The 17117-nt window shown below is 34.2% G+C and overlaps 2 protein-coding genes across 6 annotated transcripts in view; both read left to right on the top strand.

Moving 5' to 3' along the window:
* Nucleotides 1-3646, top strand: part of LOC115243313 (scm-like with four MBT domains protein 1) — a 4790-nt gene extending 1144 nt beyond the window's left edge. For both annotated transcript variants that reach the window (XM_029820192.1, XM_029820191.1), the window contains 6 exons: nucleotides 195-607; nucleotides 695-784; nucleotides 974-1485; nucleotides 1713-2563; nucleotides 2661-3313; nucleotides 3417-3646. In XM_029820192.1, coding sequence (XP_029676052.1) covers nucleotides 195-607; nucleotides 695-784; nucleotides 974-1485; nucleotides 1713-2563; nucleotides 2661-3313; nucleotides 3417-3587 — 2690 coding nt within the window. In that variant the 3' untranslated portion in view covers nucleotides 3588-3646. The remainder of the gene's footprint in view (nucleotides 1-194; nucleotides 608-694; nucleotides 785-973; nucleotides 1486-1712; nucleotides 2564-2660; nucleotides 3314-3416) is intronic.
* A 1625-nt stretch (nucleotides 3647-5271) lies between these two features.
* Nucleotides 5272-16260, top strand: LOC115243312 (neuroglian). Of its 4 annotated transcripts, XM_029820186.1 has the most exons (14): nucleotides 5272-5291; nucleotides 5663-5738; nucleotides 5870-5893; nucleotides 6681-6813; nucleotides 7555-7820; nucleotides 10139-11288; nucleotides 11382-11842; nucleotides 12006-12362; nucleotides 12473-12728; nucleotides 12821-13141; nucleotides 13230-13449; nucleotides 13568-13724; nucleotides 13806-14078; nucleotides 14962-16260. In XM_029820186.1, exons 2-14 carry the CDS (start codon nucleotides 5684-5686, stop codon nucleotides 15063-15065), a joined length of 3777 nt encoding a protein of 1258 aa, XP_029676046.1. In that variant the 5' UTR covers nucleotides 5272-5291; nucleotides 5663-5683; the 3' UTR covers nucleotides 15066-16260. The 4 variants fall into 4 exon arrangements, with proteins under 4 accessions (XP_029676046.1, XP_029676050.1, XP_029676047.1 ...); XM_029820190.1 differs by lacking the exons at nucleotides 5272-5291; nucleotides 5663-5738; nucleotides 5870-5893; nucleotides 6681-6813; nucleotides 7555-7820 and adding exons at nucleotides 7845-7916; nucleotides 8859-8991; nucleotides 14606-14698 and having other exon boundaries at nucleotides 9873-11288; XM_029820187.1 differs by lacking the exons at nucleotides 5272-5291; nucleotides 5663-5738; nucleotides 5870-5893; nucleotides 6681-6813; nucleotides 7555-7820 and adding exons at nucleotides 7845-7916; nucleotides 8048-8071; nucleotides 8859-8991 and having other exon boundaries at nucleotides 9873-11288.
* The last annotated feature ends 857 nt before the right edge of the window (nucleotides 16261-17117 follow it).

The raw sequence follows: 17117 nt of genomic DNA, 5'->3' as shown, positions 1-17117 counted from the left end.
ACTTAATAAATAATATATAATAATAAATATTTTCTTTTTTTATAGTATATATTTATTTAATAAACATTTTTTCATAACAAATTTTTCTGTCAGAATAAAAAATTTGTCAAGATAAAATAAAAAATATAACTTGCTATATTAAATTTTTGAATTAATTGAAAATTGTTTATATTGCATTAAATTTTACATTTTAGAATATGGATTTGTTTGGCAAGACTATCTTGATGCCACAGACAGTGTGGAAGTTCCACAAATTATGTTCCCTCATGTGGAGTTGACATTGCAAAACAGTATTGAGATAGGTATGTCACTAGAGGTTCCAGTACAGAAAAAAAATGGCCAAGAAGAATTATCATACTGGGTAGCCTCTATTGTCATGGCTTGTGGACCTTTGTTACGGTTGCGTTACTTTGGCGGTGATGATAGATCATTAGAATTTTGGTTTAATCTTACAAAAGAAGCTGGTCATGAACTTGGCTGGAGTGAGAAAAATAATAAAAAATTAGAACCACCTGACATTATACTGGAGAAATCACCAGATTGCATAGACAAGCTGCGTGACTTTTTAGCAACAGCGCGTACACTTCCACCAGAGATGTTAACAGGGGTAAAACACTAGATATATTTTCACACAATTTTTTATTTTAGAATAATTAATTTAATATAATGATCCTCTTATCTTTTTTCTACACAGGATGGCTTAAGTATGACAGACAAAATAAAACAAGGCATGAAAATTGAGATAAGTGATGTCTTGCATCCATATAAGTTATGGGTAGCTACGGTAAGAACACAATTGCAAAAATTTCTAAAAGAAGAGAGATTTAAATCTGTATTATAAAATACAGTACAAAAATAACTTGCACACACATAACATAAATTTTTATAAAATAAGAGAAACACACACACACACACAGTAAAGTAATTATTTTTATGTGCTCTAATGTTTAAAAATATTTTATTTTTTTTACAGATTATTGAAAACGTTGGAGGACGTCTTTTATTAAGATATGATACACCAGGTTCTTTTCATGAAGACTTTTGGATATTTTGTACATCCGAACGTTTACATTCATATGGATTTGCATCTAAATCAAATTCCACTTGGTTCTTAGAACCGCCTGGCTCAATAGTCGACTTGTACACTTATGAAGAATGGAAAGATTTGTTGGAATCTAAACCAAAAGATTGCGAACTACTGGAAGAATTATTTAATAATAATATAAATCATTCAAAACACAGCTTTAAAATTGGAATGAAAGTAGAAGCTCTGCATCCAGTAGATCGAACAAAGATCTGCCCTGCTACTGTAACAAAAGTATTTGACGATATATATTTTCTTGTAAATATTGATGTGCATATTGAACACTCAGATAAATCAGATGATACATTTGTGACCAGTAATTCAGAGAACAATACATGGTTATGTACCGCAGAACATCCGTACATATTTCCAATTGGATGGGCACAAAAACACGATATCATGTAAGTATCACCTAAATAGTACAAATATATCTTTTTAATCATTTATGATACTATAAATCTGTAATTATAACTATAATTTGCTATAATTCTATAATTCTATATAAGTATTATTACTTATAATTATGTATAGAAAACATATAAAATATATTTCTCGAAATATCTTTCTGTATAATTCTTTTTTATCTTAATATATATATTGTAGTTTTCTTAATTTTGATCTGTTGCAGGATTACTCATCCACAAGGTTGGACTTCAAAGACTGAAAACTTTGATTGGAATGACTATTTGGAAACATTTCACGCTAGTGCAGCATCTGAAAATTTATTCAGCAAACGTGCGAGCGCCGTTGAAGCGGGTTTTGAATGTGGAATGAGATTGGAGGCTGTTGATCCGGAACACGAACATATAATATGCGCCGCCCACATTACTAAAATCATTGACGATCTGTTGTGGATAAAATTAGATAATTATGAATATTTCCGGCCAGATCATATAGTTGACATGCATTCCTTGCAAATATTTCCTGTAGGATGGTGCGAATCTAATCACTATCCATTGAAACCTCCGCACAATTACATTGAGATTTGTAAGAAATTAGAAATGTTTATAAAGGAGGAGAAGAAAGCCAATCCTTTGGACATACCGATATCCGAACCACGGTCTTCGCTCTGGTGTCCAAAGATATATTTTAATTACCGATGTTTCACAGGCCCGATGATCTCGAAAGGAAAATTGGCGACTCTTCCAAAATCAGTAGGACCTGGACCAGTTATATTGGTCATGCGAGAAGTTTTATCAATGATAGTATCTGTTGGATATAGAAGCGCTAGAATTTTGAAGGTTCTGCAATGCGATTCTAAACCAGATCCCGGATATCATTTAGAAGTTTTAAAGGCGAAGCACAAAAATAACACATATCGCGCGAGTGTGGCCATCGTTACATCAGGAGACATGGTAGCGGACTTTTGCAGAAGTATTTGCAAAAAATTAATGGTATGCCCAAATTTATTTGGTCCGTTGCACATACCAGAAAATGAATGTCCAGATGAGTGTTATAAAACATCGAAAACAAAATATAGTAAGTAACAGTATCCTAATGAAATTATATGTATTATATATATATATATATATAATTGTTAATTAATATGTACGCGCGTTTTTCGATGTGTTTTTAGCAGCGACGGTTGGAACTGGAAAGAGAGGAAAACCGAAAGGTTACACAAGTATTATGGTGCAAAAGCCGAAACCTTGGGGTAGGAAACGTAGAAAGCGTCGCGGCAGATGGGCAAACAAACACAAGGAGGCTCAGGAGGAATACGATCAGGAAGATGAGATGCCATTTATGTCGTTAGATCTGGCGAAACATGTTTCGGAGAGTCATATTCACCAGGTATTCGATGGAAGACAACCACTTTCGGAAATAGATATCATGATACAGAAAGGTCTGGAGAAATCCGACAAGTCGGATGACTTTAAGACTGAAATACCTTCCAGCAATGCTTCGGAAGATTCTGGTAGTTCGTTTAATGACAGAAAAATAAAAGACAGAGAATTGTCTAGTCCTCCTAATTTAAACTCTAAGCAACATATGACGAGATTTAATCAAAACTCTGGAGTCACTAGAGGAATTAAGAGAGATTGGGACACGAGCATAGAATCTGATTGCTCTGAGGCAGATGCTGAATACGTAAGAATGCAAAAGACGCAACGGCGACCGAAGACTCGTAAGCTCGATTCGAATCCGTTATATTGGAGTGTAGACGATGTGTTTCGATATCTTAGAAAAACTAACGACTGCAAAGATCTCGCATATCGTGTCAAAGAAGAAGTAAGTATTTATGCATATTTTAATTCTAGAAATTAAAGTTTTTTTTAATTATTATATTATAACTTATATATTTGATGATAAAATCTTTCTTTGTTAATTGTAGGAAATTGATGGCCTTGCATTTTTGCTGCTGAATCTTCCTTCTCTTACTCAGCATATGAAATTAAGGACGAGTTTAGCCATGAAATTATGTCGACATGTTGAACAAGTTAAAGTTACGTTTCTCCTACGACATATTCATGACGTAGAGCCTGATCAATATCAAAATGTTTAATCGATTAGCAATAAAACCTGTAATTATCTTCTGTATAATAAATTTTGCTTTTTTCTTCATGTTGCACAGTATGTATTATATATATGTATAGAGAGAGTCAGGATAAATAATCGACAAATTTAAAAATAGCATTCTAGACTTTTCAAATTATAAATTGAAAAATACTTTATTAATTTTTATTGTCATTCTGTATTGCTGAAAAACAAGCAAACTCGGTTTTTTTAAGCCCATCAGATAAACAAAAGTTAAACAAATTGCAAATAAGATTATTTGTGTATATGTATAAAATTAATATATTTATATTTATTTACTCTTATTATGGAACAAAAAAAAAGGTGTTGCCAAAAGTTTGAAAAGGAATGAGTTCGCACTTCGCAAATCTTATCTTATTCTTTATATAAAAATATATTAATATTCGCATTACAAAATTGTATCGCCGACAAATCTCTCTTTAGTATAATAATAAAATATTTTTAATACATATTTTATTCACATGTCATATTTATACGGCTATATTGGCCGTTTCCGTTTAAACTGTTATGGTCGCAAGAACAAGTATAATTAGAGTTGTTCCAATTTTATTATATAAAACAGTAATTTAATATGCAGGTTGAAACACTAATACTTTTAATTAATTTTTAGTCAAGTCGAAATAATTGATAATTATTGCCATCATTGATAATCACGAAATTTTAACCATCGGTCGATCTTTAACATCTCTAATGATAAAACATTGATCTCTCATCCAATAAGTTATCCTTCCAGCTGGTAAGTAGGATAGCATTACGTATCTAGCGTTGATATAGATAGGATAGCGTCTCAACGACATATATTCGGTGTCCTCTCTTCTACCCATACACACACATACCATATGCAAGACGTCACACGCACAACAGCACGATACCGTACGACGAGTTACGTATCCGAGTCAGTCAGTGGTTTCCGCAGTTTTTCGATGATGGCTTAGTGGTGATGACGACGTGCTGGATACTGTGACGCACCGCCCGAGATCTCGGTGAGTCCGCGATTATATCAATCAGCGATCACCGGCCTCAATCTCGTTGTTGGCAAGACGAGATCGACGACAGGCGTGGAGACAAACAAGAGAGAGAGAGAGAAAGAGTGAGAGAGAGAAAAAGAGAGACAGGTAGGTGGATACCGACGGCGTTGGGCGATCAATGCAATCTTGCGGGTGTGCCCGCTTTTTGCTGCCCCTGCCTTTCCGTTTTTCTCCGCAATATTTTGTCGTGTATCGTCGAGAGAAATCCGGCATTCTCTCGCGGCGAAACGATGCGCCCTACGTCGTCGTAAGATTCATCGTGAAAATTTCAAAGGACGGACGAAACGCGTCCCGCGAGATCCGCGACGAAGGACAGCGAGTGATATCATCGAGTGAACGAGTCCGTCATCGATGCTTTAGTCAGCGAGACGAATTTTAATACGGAGGTTGACGAATTGTGCGAATTTCTTTGTATTTTCCCAACGTTAAGGTCATTCCCCGCGATCGTATTGACAATCGGCTTATGCCTATTGTAACACACATATGTGGGAAACGTATCGTTTATTGACTTTTTTTTTTAATTTTTGCGGCGCGAGTACACGCCCATTTTTTACGCGTTTCCATTAGCAACTGTCGTTTCATAACAACATCCCGGCAAATTTGAAAATTTCAGATATAATTGGGTCAGCTTCGATTTTGCGGCAGTATGTACATATGCCTAAGCGCACGCGCGCGTTATATATTATTACGTATATATGGGTATGTGTGTGTGTGTGTGTGTGTATGTGTGCAATTTTCTATTTACCGCAATAGCAAAAGTGTATGAGGTATATGACCGTGGACTGATGCGTAATTAATTAAAAAGAAATCCCACACTATGTGTTGCCGCTTTCATCGAGTATTACATTCATTAGCGAATATTATAGGGCATGTGTAACATTTGATCGATTATTGTTTCTAGTAAAATTGGAAAAATTTGATAGCTTAGAAAATAATTTTTAGCACGATACATTTCTTCTCTTAATGATTTTTATTTATCTTTAATATAAACAAAAATTGTTTTTTTTTTTTTTAGCTTTCTAAGTACGTTGTGACCATGAAGCTCACTGTGTACATTATTTCCATTCTGGTGCTGGGGGCATCAGCTATAAGTGAGTTGAAATTATATTGTATTTATTTACTAAAGTTTTTTTTTTTTATTATTGTTAATACATAATATAAACTTTATGGTATCGCAATAAATTTTGCCATTAAAATTGTAATATTTAATTTCTAATTATAGTACGTGTCCCGGATTATGTAGAAGGTGAAAGACACTGTTATAAAAATTATTATAAATAATTGTGCTTTCTGTTACATAAGAGTAATTTTTATTTACGCAAAATATTTTTGTGCAAAACAATTTTCTCTACATAGGGATGCTATGCTTTTATACACTTACATATCTACATGTATTTATCTATTTAAAATATATACACTCTTCATAATATATGTACATTCACACAATCATATCTGTGTACAGATTGCTCTGACTGCCAAAACATATGAAAGAAAGAATAATATTATATAATAATGTTTTATAAATTTTCTCTTTGTGAATTTTATTATTATGATTATATTTCATATAGGCTATAATTTTCGTTTTTATACACACGCAAACTGTAGAATTATTTCTACAGTTACAATTATTTACTAACTTCTTATTTTTAATAAGTATCTGTATGTGTATATGTATTTTTGTACATATACTTTGAAGAATATTAATATTCTGTTTTTCCTCCATTGTATCTGTATGTGATCTTTTATTTTCTCTATATTTTATTATCATAATATACATATTACTTAATTTCAACAATTTATACTGTAAACTACAGTTGCTCCTTACTACAATTAAGCTAAAGTTAAAAATCATTAGGATCATTTATCATAGCAAAGTCATTGTATTAAATATAAGTAATATAAATGTATTTTCTGTGTTTTATTGTCCTTTTTAGATTATATTTGTATTACTATTATACATGTTATTTAACTTTTTTACTAGTTTATCTTTTTTTCAATGGCATGATTGCTCTAATACATTTTTCGATTATTAGTTCAATCGCCGCCACGGATATCTAAACAGCCACCAACAGATGAGCAGTTGTTTCAAGTGGTCCAGGCAAAAATCAACGAAAATGATAAACCATTTTTAATTGAATGCGAAGCAGAGGGAGAACCAGCTCCAACGTATGTATCTATTTCTTTTCTCAAAGCTTATTTGTTACACATATAGAGAACAAATCTTTTTATTACATATCTCTATGTCACTAGTTGAGCATATTGTTTTCTGACACTATTAGACAATGCCTAATAAGATATCATCAAGGAGATGTCTATTATGTAAATATGTCCTGACAGTCTCGCTAAGTTTCTCAAGAACGGAAAATGTACTTTGGAGACATCTCTCACTCATAAAGTTTCATTGCACTTATAGCAATCAAGCTTATTCATCTCGTGCAGCCGGTAGAACCGGCCGATCTTAATTACAAAGATGATCTCATAGCTTTAGGATGTATGAAATAATAGTCACTAATACACAGTTATCTGTCTTGTATGAATATAGGAACGTGAACAGAGTTTCTTATGTAGAGTTTTTAAAATAAATTCGTGAAAACAAATAAATTTAAAGAACTTTAATGTCAAACATTTATCATTGTGCACTGTAAAATTGATTTTGTCTTCGATATTTGACGACGCGGATATAAGTATATTCATTATTATGTAACATTTTTTATATGCATAATGTATTATATGAGTGTCGTAATTTTTTGTATGAGATATATACATACAAGTATAATATATATATATACACAGTATAGTATTACTTATATATATTATTTAAATATATTAATATACAATCTAATATACTTATATATATTATACATAAATATTATACTTATATATTATATATTTACTATTATATTATAGATATCGTTGGATTAAAAATGGGAAAGACTTTGAATGGCCGGCGTATGACGATCGCATTTCTCAACAACCTGGTAGAGGCACCTTAGTGATCTCAAGACCAAGAGACGAAGATTTAGGGCAATATCAATGCTTTGCGGAGAACGAATGGGGTATAGCCACGTCGAACTCTGTGTTTGTTCGAAAGGCTGAATTGAATTCTTTCAAGGACGAAAATCCGACAACTATAAGCGCGAATGAGGGTTCCCCTTTCAAACTTACCTGCCAACCACCCGTTTTTTTTTTTTAGCTTTCTAAGTACGTTGTGACCATGAAGCTCACTGTGTACATTATTTCCATTCTGGTGCTGGGGGCATCAGCTATAAGTGAGTTGAAATTATATTGTATTTATTTACTAAAGTTTTTTTTTTTTATTATTGTTAATACATAATATAAACTTTATGGTATCGCAATAAATTTTGCCATTAAAATTGTAATATTTAATTTCTAATTATAGTACGTGTCCCGGATTATGTAGAAGGTGAAAGACACTGTTATAAAAATTATTATAAATAATTGTGCTTTCTGTTACATAAGAGTAATTTTTATTTACGCAAAATATTTTTGTGCAAAACAATTTTCTCTACATAGGGATGCTATGCTTTTATACACTTACATATCTACATGTATTTATCTATTTAAAATATATACACTCTTCATAATATATGTACATTCACACAATCATATCTGTGTACAGATTGCTCTGACTGCCAAAACATATGAAAGAAAGAATAATATTATATAATAATGTTTTATAAATTTTCTCTTTGTGAATTTTATTATTATGATTATATTTCATATAGGCTATAATTTTCGTTTTTATACACACGCAAACTGTAGAATTATTTCTACAGTTACAATTATTTACTAACTTCTTATTTTTAATAAGTATCTGTATGTGTATATGTATTTTTGTACATATACTTTGAAGAATATTAATATTCTGTTTTTCCTCCATTGTATCTGTATGTGATCTTTTATTTTCTCTATATTTTATTATCATAATATACATATTACTTAATTTCAACAATTTATACTGTAAACTACAGTTGCTCCTTACTACAATTAAGCTAAAGTTAAAAATCATTAGGATCATTTATCATAGCAAAGTCATTGTATTAAATATAAGTAATATAAATGTATTTTCTGTGTTTTATTGTCCTTTTTAGATTATATTTGTATTACTATTATACATGTTATTTAACTTTTTTACTAGTTTATCTTTTTTTCAATGGCATGATTGCTCTAATACATTTTTCGATTATTAGTTCAATCGCCGCCACGGATATCTAAACAGCCACCAACAGATGAGCAGTTGTTTCAAGTGGTCCAGGCAAAAATCAACGAAAATGATAAACCATTTTTAATTGAATGCGAAGCAGAGGGAGAACCAGCTCCAACGTATGTATCTATTTCTTTTCTCAAAGCTTATTTGTTACACATATAGAGAACAAATCTTTTTATTACATATCTCTATGTCACTAGTTGAGCATATTGTTTTCTGACACTATTAGACAATGCCTAATAAGATATCATCAAGGAGATGTCTATTATGTAAATATGTCCTGACAGTCTCGCTAAGTTTCTCAAGAACGGAAAATGTACTTTGGAGACATCTCTCACTCATAAAGTTTCATTGCACTTATAGCAATCAAGCTTATTCATCTCGTGCAGCCGGTAGAACCGGCCGATCTTAATTACAAAGATGATCTCATAGCTTTAGGATGTATGAAATAATAGTCACTAATACACAGTTATCTGTCTTGTATGAATATAGGAACGTGAACAGAGTTTCTTATGTAGAGTTTTTAAAATAAATTCGTGAAAACAAATAAATTTAAAGAACTTTAATGTCAAACATTTATCATTGTGCACTGTAAAATTGATTTTGTCTTCGATATTTGACGACGCGGATATAAGTATATTCATTATTATGTAACATTTTTTATATGCATAATGTATTATATGAGTGTCGTAATTTTTTGTATGAGATATATACATACAAGTATAATATATATATATACACAGTATAGTATTACTTATATATATTATTTAAATATATTAATATACAATCTAATATACTTATATATATTATACATAAATATTATACTTATATATTATATATTTATTATAGATTTATAGATATCGTTGGATTAAAAATGGGAAAGACTTTGAATGGCCGGCGTATGACGATCGCATTTCTCAACAACCTGGTATTAGTGATCTATATATTATACATAAATATTATACTTATATATTATATATTTACTATTATATTATAGATATCGTTGGATTAAAAATGGGAAAGACTTTGAATGGCCGGCGTATGACGATCGCATTTCTCAACAACCTGGTAGAGGCACCTTAGTGATCTCAAGACCAAGAGACGAAGATTTAGGGCAATATCAATGCTTTGCGGAGAACGAATGGGGTATAGCCACGTCGAACTCTGTGTTTGTTCGAAAGGCTGAATTGAATTCTTTCAAGGACGAAAATCCGACAACTATAAGCGCGAATGAGGGTTCCCCTTTCAAACTTACCTGCCAACCACCCGACGGCTGGCCTAAGCCGAACGTTTATTGGCTAATTCAGGATATTGCTGGTGGTATCAAGTCGATCAATAACTCGAGAATGACTCTGGATCCGGAGGGTAATCTCTGGTTCAGCAATGTTACGAGGGGTGATGCCTCGGATGACTTTTACTATGCCTGTGCCGCCACATCTGTGTTCAGAAACGAATACAAATTAGGCAATAAGGTTCTGCTATACGTAGTTTCTACAGGCTCGTCCGCTGGCCAGAACAAGTATCCTCCTGAGAGACAATACGTCAGTAGGAAAAACGAGGTCGCTTTACGCGGCAAGAAAGTAGAGATGTATTGTATATATGGTGGAACACCCTTGCCTCAGATCGTTTGGAGCAAAAACGGCGAACTGATCAGTCCGAGCGACAGAATAACTCAAGGTAACTACGGCAAGTCTCTTGTCATAAAGCACGTCAATTTCGAAGATGAGGGAACGTATACTTGCGAGGCGTCGAACGGAGTAGGCGCTGCCCAATCGTATTCGATAAATTTGAACGTGATGGCCGTCCCGTATTTCACGGTCGAGCCGGAATTCGTGAACGCCGCGGAGGACGAGACCGTGGAAATTAGATGCGAGGCCAGCGGAGTGCCCGTTCCTGAGATCAAATGGATACACAACGGCAAACCGATATCCGAGGCTCCGCCGAACAGCAGGCGGCGAGTCACGTCAAATTCTATTGTCATCGAGAAGCTTGTGAAGAAAGACACGGGTAATTATGGATGTAACGCCACCAACTCATTGGGATACGTTTACAAAGATGTGTACGTAAACGTGTTGGCGCTCGATCCGGACATCACGCAACCGCCCACGGACATGAGCACAGTCGATGGTAAGACCGTGCGGATCACATGCCGCGTTTTCGGAGCGCCCAAACCCGAGGTTAAATGGATCAGGAACGGACAGGAGTTGACTGGTGGTCGTTACAAGACTTTGGACACGGGCGATTTGGAGATTGAGAACGTGATATTCTTGGACGCGGGTACTTATACGTGTCACGCCTCTAATAAATTTGGCGAGGTGAAGGCGTCTGCCGAATTGGTAGTGAAGGAGCACACTAAAATAACGGACGAGCCGGAGGATTACGAAGTCGCGGCGGGCTCCACTGCCACATTTAGGTAAAAGAAAAATCTCATAAATAAATTTATAATCCTGAAACTATACAAAATTAGGAATCTCGTTTTTGATCTTTCTTTTTTGTGTTTGTTTAGGTGCAATGCTGTTACTGATCCCAGTCTACCTCTGATCATAGACTGGCTAAGCAACGGTGAACCGATAGACTTCGAGATGGAACCAAGATTCATACGAAGCTCCGATTATTCTCTAATGATCACAAAGACGACCGAATTGGATTCCGGTACTTATACTTGCGTCGCGCACACCGATTTGGACGAAGCGAGAGCGCAGGCGACGCTGATAGTTCAGGATGTACCTAATGCACCGAGATTAATCGGCATCACGTGCATGTCCACGGAAGCCATCGTTCAATGGATACCTATGGGCGATAACAGAGCACCTATTCTGCGTTACACTATTCAATATAACACCAGCTTTGCGCCGGATACTTGGGAGATATCCAAAGATTTTGTTGCCGCCACCGAGCAGAGATATTCAGTGCCTATGTCACCGTGGGCCAATTACACATTCCGCGTTCTCGCGTGGAATAAGATAGGTAAGACTTTAATCATCCTTGAAACTAAAAAGTTATGTCCATTGCAATGATATAATTCAGTGCGTTAAATTAATCGCTAATTTTTATATGTCATTACGCAACTTTTTATTCCGTTTTTAAATGAAAGAGAATAGAAACTTTGATACATTGGTATTTATAACAGGTCCATCTTTACCATCACCGCACAGCGACATTTGTACCACCTTAGCAGATGTCCCTTATAAAAATCCGGATAATATCATGGGCAAAGGCACCACACCGCAAAATTTGGTTATTTCGTGGACGACTATGCCGCAAATAGAGCACAATGCTCCAAGATTTATGTACCGAGTGTATTATAGAAGAGATATACCAGGCGAGAGGTGGACTATACAAGATATAAACGATTGGAGAAAAAACAATCTGCTTGTGGAGAATCAACCTACATATCAGAGATACAAGATTAAAGTCGTCGCGATAAACGAGAGAGGAGAAAGTAAAGCTACGGCCGAAGAAGTTGCCGGATATTCCGGAGAAGATGGTACAATCCATGATGAAAAATTATTTTATTATTAACTAACATTAAAATTGCAACTATATTTAGCGATCGATAATAGTACGATATAATATCGTTAAATCACTTCATTTTAGTACCTCTGCAAGCGCCAGGTAATTTTACACTGAATCAAGTAAAGTCGAGCACGACTGCTCAATTGTCGTGGAGCCCGGTACCGGAAGAATCGGTGAGAGGCGAGCTGCAGGGATACAAGATTCAGACGTGGACGGATAAGGATGGCGAAAAGGGAATGCGCGAGATTGACATTCGCGGCAACAAAACGCATGCGTTGGTCACAAAGTTTGTTCCGTACAGCAAGAATAATGTGAGGATACTCGCTTATAATGGCAGGTAATGAAAAACTTTGAATATACACGTGTTCGATAATTATTGATGTCGTATTGTTCTATTTTATTATAATAACGTATTTGTGGGATATACAGATACGCTGGTCCTGCGTCCGAGACTTTGACCTTTGACACACCAGAAGGAGTCCCAGGAACAGTTCTCAGTTTAGAAGCATTTCCCATGGGATCCAGCGCTCTATTTCTCGTATGGACGCGACCCGCGGAGCCGAACGGCATCTTAACCGGATATAGGATTTATTATCAGGTTGTGAATGGCACAAAATTAGGAACTCTACTCGAGAGGAAACCACATGTTATGAATCCAGAAGCGACAACTGCCAAATTAGCTGGGTTAGCGCCTGACACGATATACCGCGTTCACATACGTGCCACAACCAGAATTGGCGAAGGCAATGAGTAAGTTCTATAAGAGAACACAGAAATATTAATAACATTTCTACAAGACGATAAATATTATACTCATAATTTTAATATATGTTTGCAGCTATTTTATTGAACAAAAAACACGAACGTCTCAACGACCTGACGTCCCATATTTTACATGGGAAACTGTACCAGTGGAAAATGGATATTCAAACGTTAGAGTGATTTGGCTACCGAATCTGAACGGCAATCCGGGCAGCCATTTTTTCGTTAAGTATAAGCTTAAGGGTGAAACAATATCTTTGATGACTGATCCGGAATTTCTGTCGAAGTCTATCGAGGTAAGTTTGCAGAGTAAAATAATTATGACAATCTTTATTGCAAAAAAAAAAAAAAAATAATAAATGAAGTTAAATTAAAAATTATATGTATTTAACAAAAAATTGTTAATTCATGCAGGTTCGCGGTCTTCAAAGCGGTGAAGTCTACGTGATGTCGATTGTTGCTGTCGATGGAGACTACATGACCGAAAGCGCTACTCAAGAGGTAGAGACGAGCAGCGAAGGGCCCATTATTCAACCGAAGGAGAATGTCGCGACGGCTGGCTGGTTTATAGGTAATGCATCTCAGGTGTATTATTGGATTTGACTTTAGCAAAACTGGCGTATGCTAAAGACCGCTACGAATTTCCCGACAGGAATGATGCTGGCGATCGCTATCCTTCTACTAGTGTTGATAATCGTTTGCGTAATCAAACGAAACAGAGGTGGAAAGTATGCGGTGCACGAGCGAGAATTAGCCGCTGGACGCGGCGATTATCCCGAGGAAGGCGGATTCCACGAGTATTCGCAACCATTGGATACGAAATCGGCTGGCGGACGCGCGTCGTTGGCATCGTCTTCTCATCAGGATGGTAAACATCCTGAATCCGACACAGACTCCATGGCGGAGTATGGCGACGGTGATACAGGTTGGTTATAGAATTTTACACGACTTGCACAATGAAGGACTCTCAGAAATACCTAGAGCATTAGAAAAGTCTTTGTGGCATATATATATGATGGTATATAATTAAAAGTATATTTGTTGTGCACGAGTTTTTCGATTATCCAATATGATGATTGATTAGATTCATTTGCATACATATTATTATGATATGATAAAGTAGCTTAGGTATGCATTACTGAAATCTTATTGTGATATAGACAGATGCATTGAATCTTTGAATATTTTCATATAGAAATAGCACGAAATAACAATCTCTCACGTGTGAGCACAGCTGAGATTATGGTCACGAAATTTTTCTTATATCATGCAAGTGCTTTTCCCTTTTATATATTTCATTTATATTTCGCAGTTGCAATTGCATAAGCTGATTATATCCATTTTTTAATATATATATTTTTGTCTTAAAGTTTTATTTTCAATTTGTTATATTCAATCTTTATTTTGTTATACACTTTATTTGCTTTACACGTTTTGCTTGAATCAATACAGAGGGTATGAACGAAGATGGTTCTTTCATTGGTCAATATGGCCGACATCGTAAGCAGGAACCAAATTCACAAGCATTTGCCACTCTAGTCTAAGGTAAGTTTGACACAAACATGTTTCTTAACACTTAAACCATTGTATCTAAGCTTTGAAGCAAAAATAAATGCTAGACTTGACACATCTAATATTTTACAAAGTTGCATGCTAATATTTCTAGAGCAACAGCCATTAGTGTGTCATTTCAAAGCAAAAAAATCTTAATATGCACACATACGCATAGGTTTATATCTTTTTTATATTTTTCGTATAAGAGTAATATAAAATTTGCTATAGAGTTTGGAATCCGTTGTTTGTTCTAGGCCGCTTCACTGAAGATGGATCCTTCATCGGACAATACGGACCTAAAGGTAGGCCAGAGGAAACACCATCAATTCCAACTGGTACTATGGCCACATATGTGTAACATCCGCAACTGTTAATCAAAGTCGCATAAAAAAGAAAAAAGAAAAAAAACGTTTTCTCGTTACGGTTAAGGATCTGCCCGATCCTTGGCTATTGCAGCAGCTCTGCTATGCACCTTGCGCTGGGCGCAATGTCCAACACTATACTGCCAATTAGTTTCTGAGGTTTTGGGTTTTATGATTTTCATAGAAGAAATCGTGACTATTTTTTACACTCGTGTTCGGAATATCCGTAGATTTTCGATGCGCAATAATCGGATACGGTTTTAAGTTTCTGAAATATTAAAAAACATTCCGAACCCTTTTTTTCATTTAACATTTTTGAATATGTAGTAAGAATAGATCAATTTTTGTTATGATTATTATTCTTTTCTTCATTCCATTCTCAAAAATGCCGATATGTATATGCATCACAAAAGAGAGCATATTTCTATTTTAATTATAAAACCCGGAAACTGTAGGTGTTCATAGCGTGCAAGCTATTTATGGAAATAGTATCGTAGAAACTATTCTAGCATTGATCGTAATATTTGACAGAGCCAGATTGAGTTGGACACGTCGATTGGTGACAAGATATACGAATTGTTCCAGACTTGTGAAATACTTTTAAGACTGCATGTAGTATCCAATATTTCGCAACATGACGCGCGTTGATTTCTAAATTTATCGACATATTTATATCTTTTAACATAGCGTCAAGTGCTGCAATTGAAAAAAAGATTTGGAAATTGGTTCTGCTAAGAGTAAACATTATTGCTTATCCGATACAAGTATTTGCGCTTTTCAAGTAATTTATCGTTTTACCTATACATTTACTAATGGTTTTGTCACGTATTGGAATTTTTTTCTGCTAAATTATCGAATTGCTCTTCAAAACTATTTTGGAATCTTCACTTGAATTGTGTCCATAAAGAGAGATTTGACAATATTGAAATAATTTAGACGAATACAATAAAAAAATATAATGTTTTCTATCGCATATATACAGAAGTATTAGGAATAAATGTATAAGTATAAACAGAAAATATTTTTCTCTCTTTTAGAAAAGTTCAATACTTGTATCGATAGTCAATAAAATCTATTTTTAACAGAAATTCTTTTATTCTAGTATATTATATTCGAGTGACTATATATATATATATATCGAAATGTATTCACAAAGTATTAAATCTTAGTGCCTATATTGGAAAATATTTATAATACTGAAATTAATTATTTTTTTTTAAACCTAAAAGAGACATTCATGCTTTAAACGAAACGTATTAATCGAAATATTTGCGATAAATGCTTTTATTCGAATAAAGCTTTATTGTGAAATTGATGCACAGTGTAAGTAGAAAATTTTTACCATTTTATATACAAATAAAGTGAATATATGCTGTATAACTTATACAAAAAGATCATAATATCTGAAGTTTTTGTAATGAATAAATCAAAATTATATCTAAATTTGGAAGCGAGAGAACGCACAGTATATGAATACAGTGAGTAATATTACTATACATTTACATGCAATCTTGAAAATGACAAACAATGTAAAAAATAGTGTCGCAATCTGGCTTCGACTGATTTTAACTTTAATCTTCTAATGAACGGTTATTCTAAGAACCTTTAGCCGCGATCAATTTTTACTCTGCCGAAAAAGGGCCAAATCTAAACGAATGAATAATATAATCTCTACAATTGTCATGCACTTACACTCTCATTATTAACAAACACATACACATATATTTACATACATATATGCGCAAACAAGTGAGGACACATGCGAAGGATATAGTAAAGGGTAAAGTAATATTGGAGGAGAGATTGTATATGCACTATATATATAAGTAGATAACAAAAATCGCAAGGCCTCTATAAATAATTGTTGCTTTTGTATGTGAAATATGCTTCGACACGAAAACCCTTTTATTTTTATGAGAAAGTTTACTTTTTTTGCTTTTTTGATAATTTTATTATCCAGTAATTATAAGCTAATGCTACATGATTATTTAATATATATAATAAAGATATTAAATATATAAATATATATATAGACAAAGAAAGAGAGG

Source organism: Formica exsecta, unplaced genomic scaffold, assembly GCF_003651465.1.
Source record: "Formica exsecta isolate Colony F162 unplaced genomic scaffold, ASM365146v1 scaffold72, whole genome shotgun sequence".
NCBI lineage: Eukaryota > Metazoa > Arthropoda > Insecta > Hymenoptera > Formicidae > Formica > Formica exsecta.
This window is presented reverse-complemented; position numbering and strand designations above follow the sequence as displayed.

Coding starts and splice junctions, on each gene's coding strand:
- LOC115243312 (XM_029820186.1), top strand. CDS start 5,684: ATGAAGCTCACTGTGTACATTATTTCCATTCTGGTGCTGGGGGCATCA. Junction 5,739..5,869: donor GCTGGGGGCATCAGCTATAA/GTGAGTTGAAAT, acceptor TTCTAATTATAG/TACGTGTCCCGGATTATGTA. Junction 5,894..6,680: donor TGTCCCGGATTATGTAGAAG/GTGAAAGACACT, acceptor TTCGATTATTAG/TTCAATCGCCGCCACGGATA.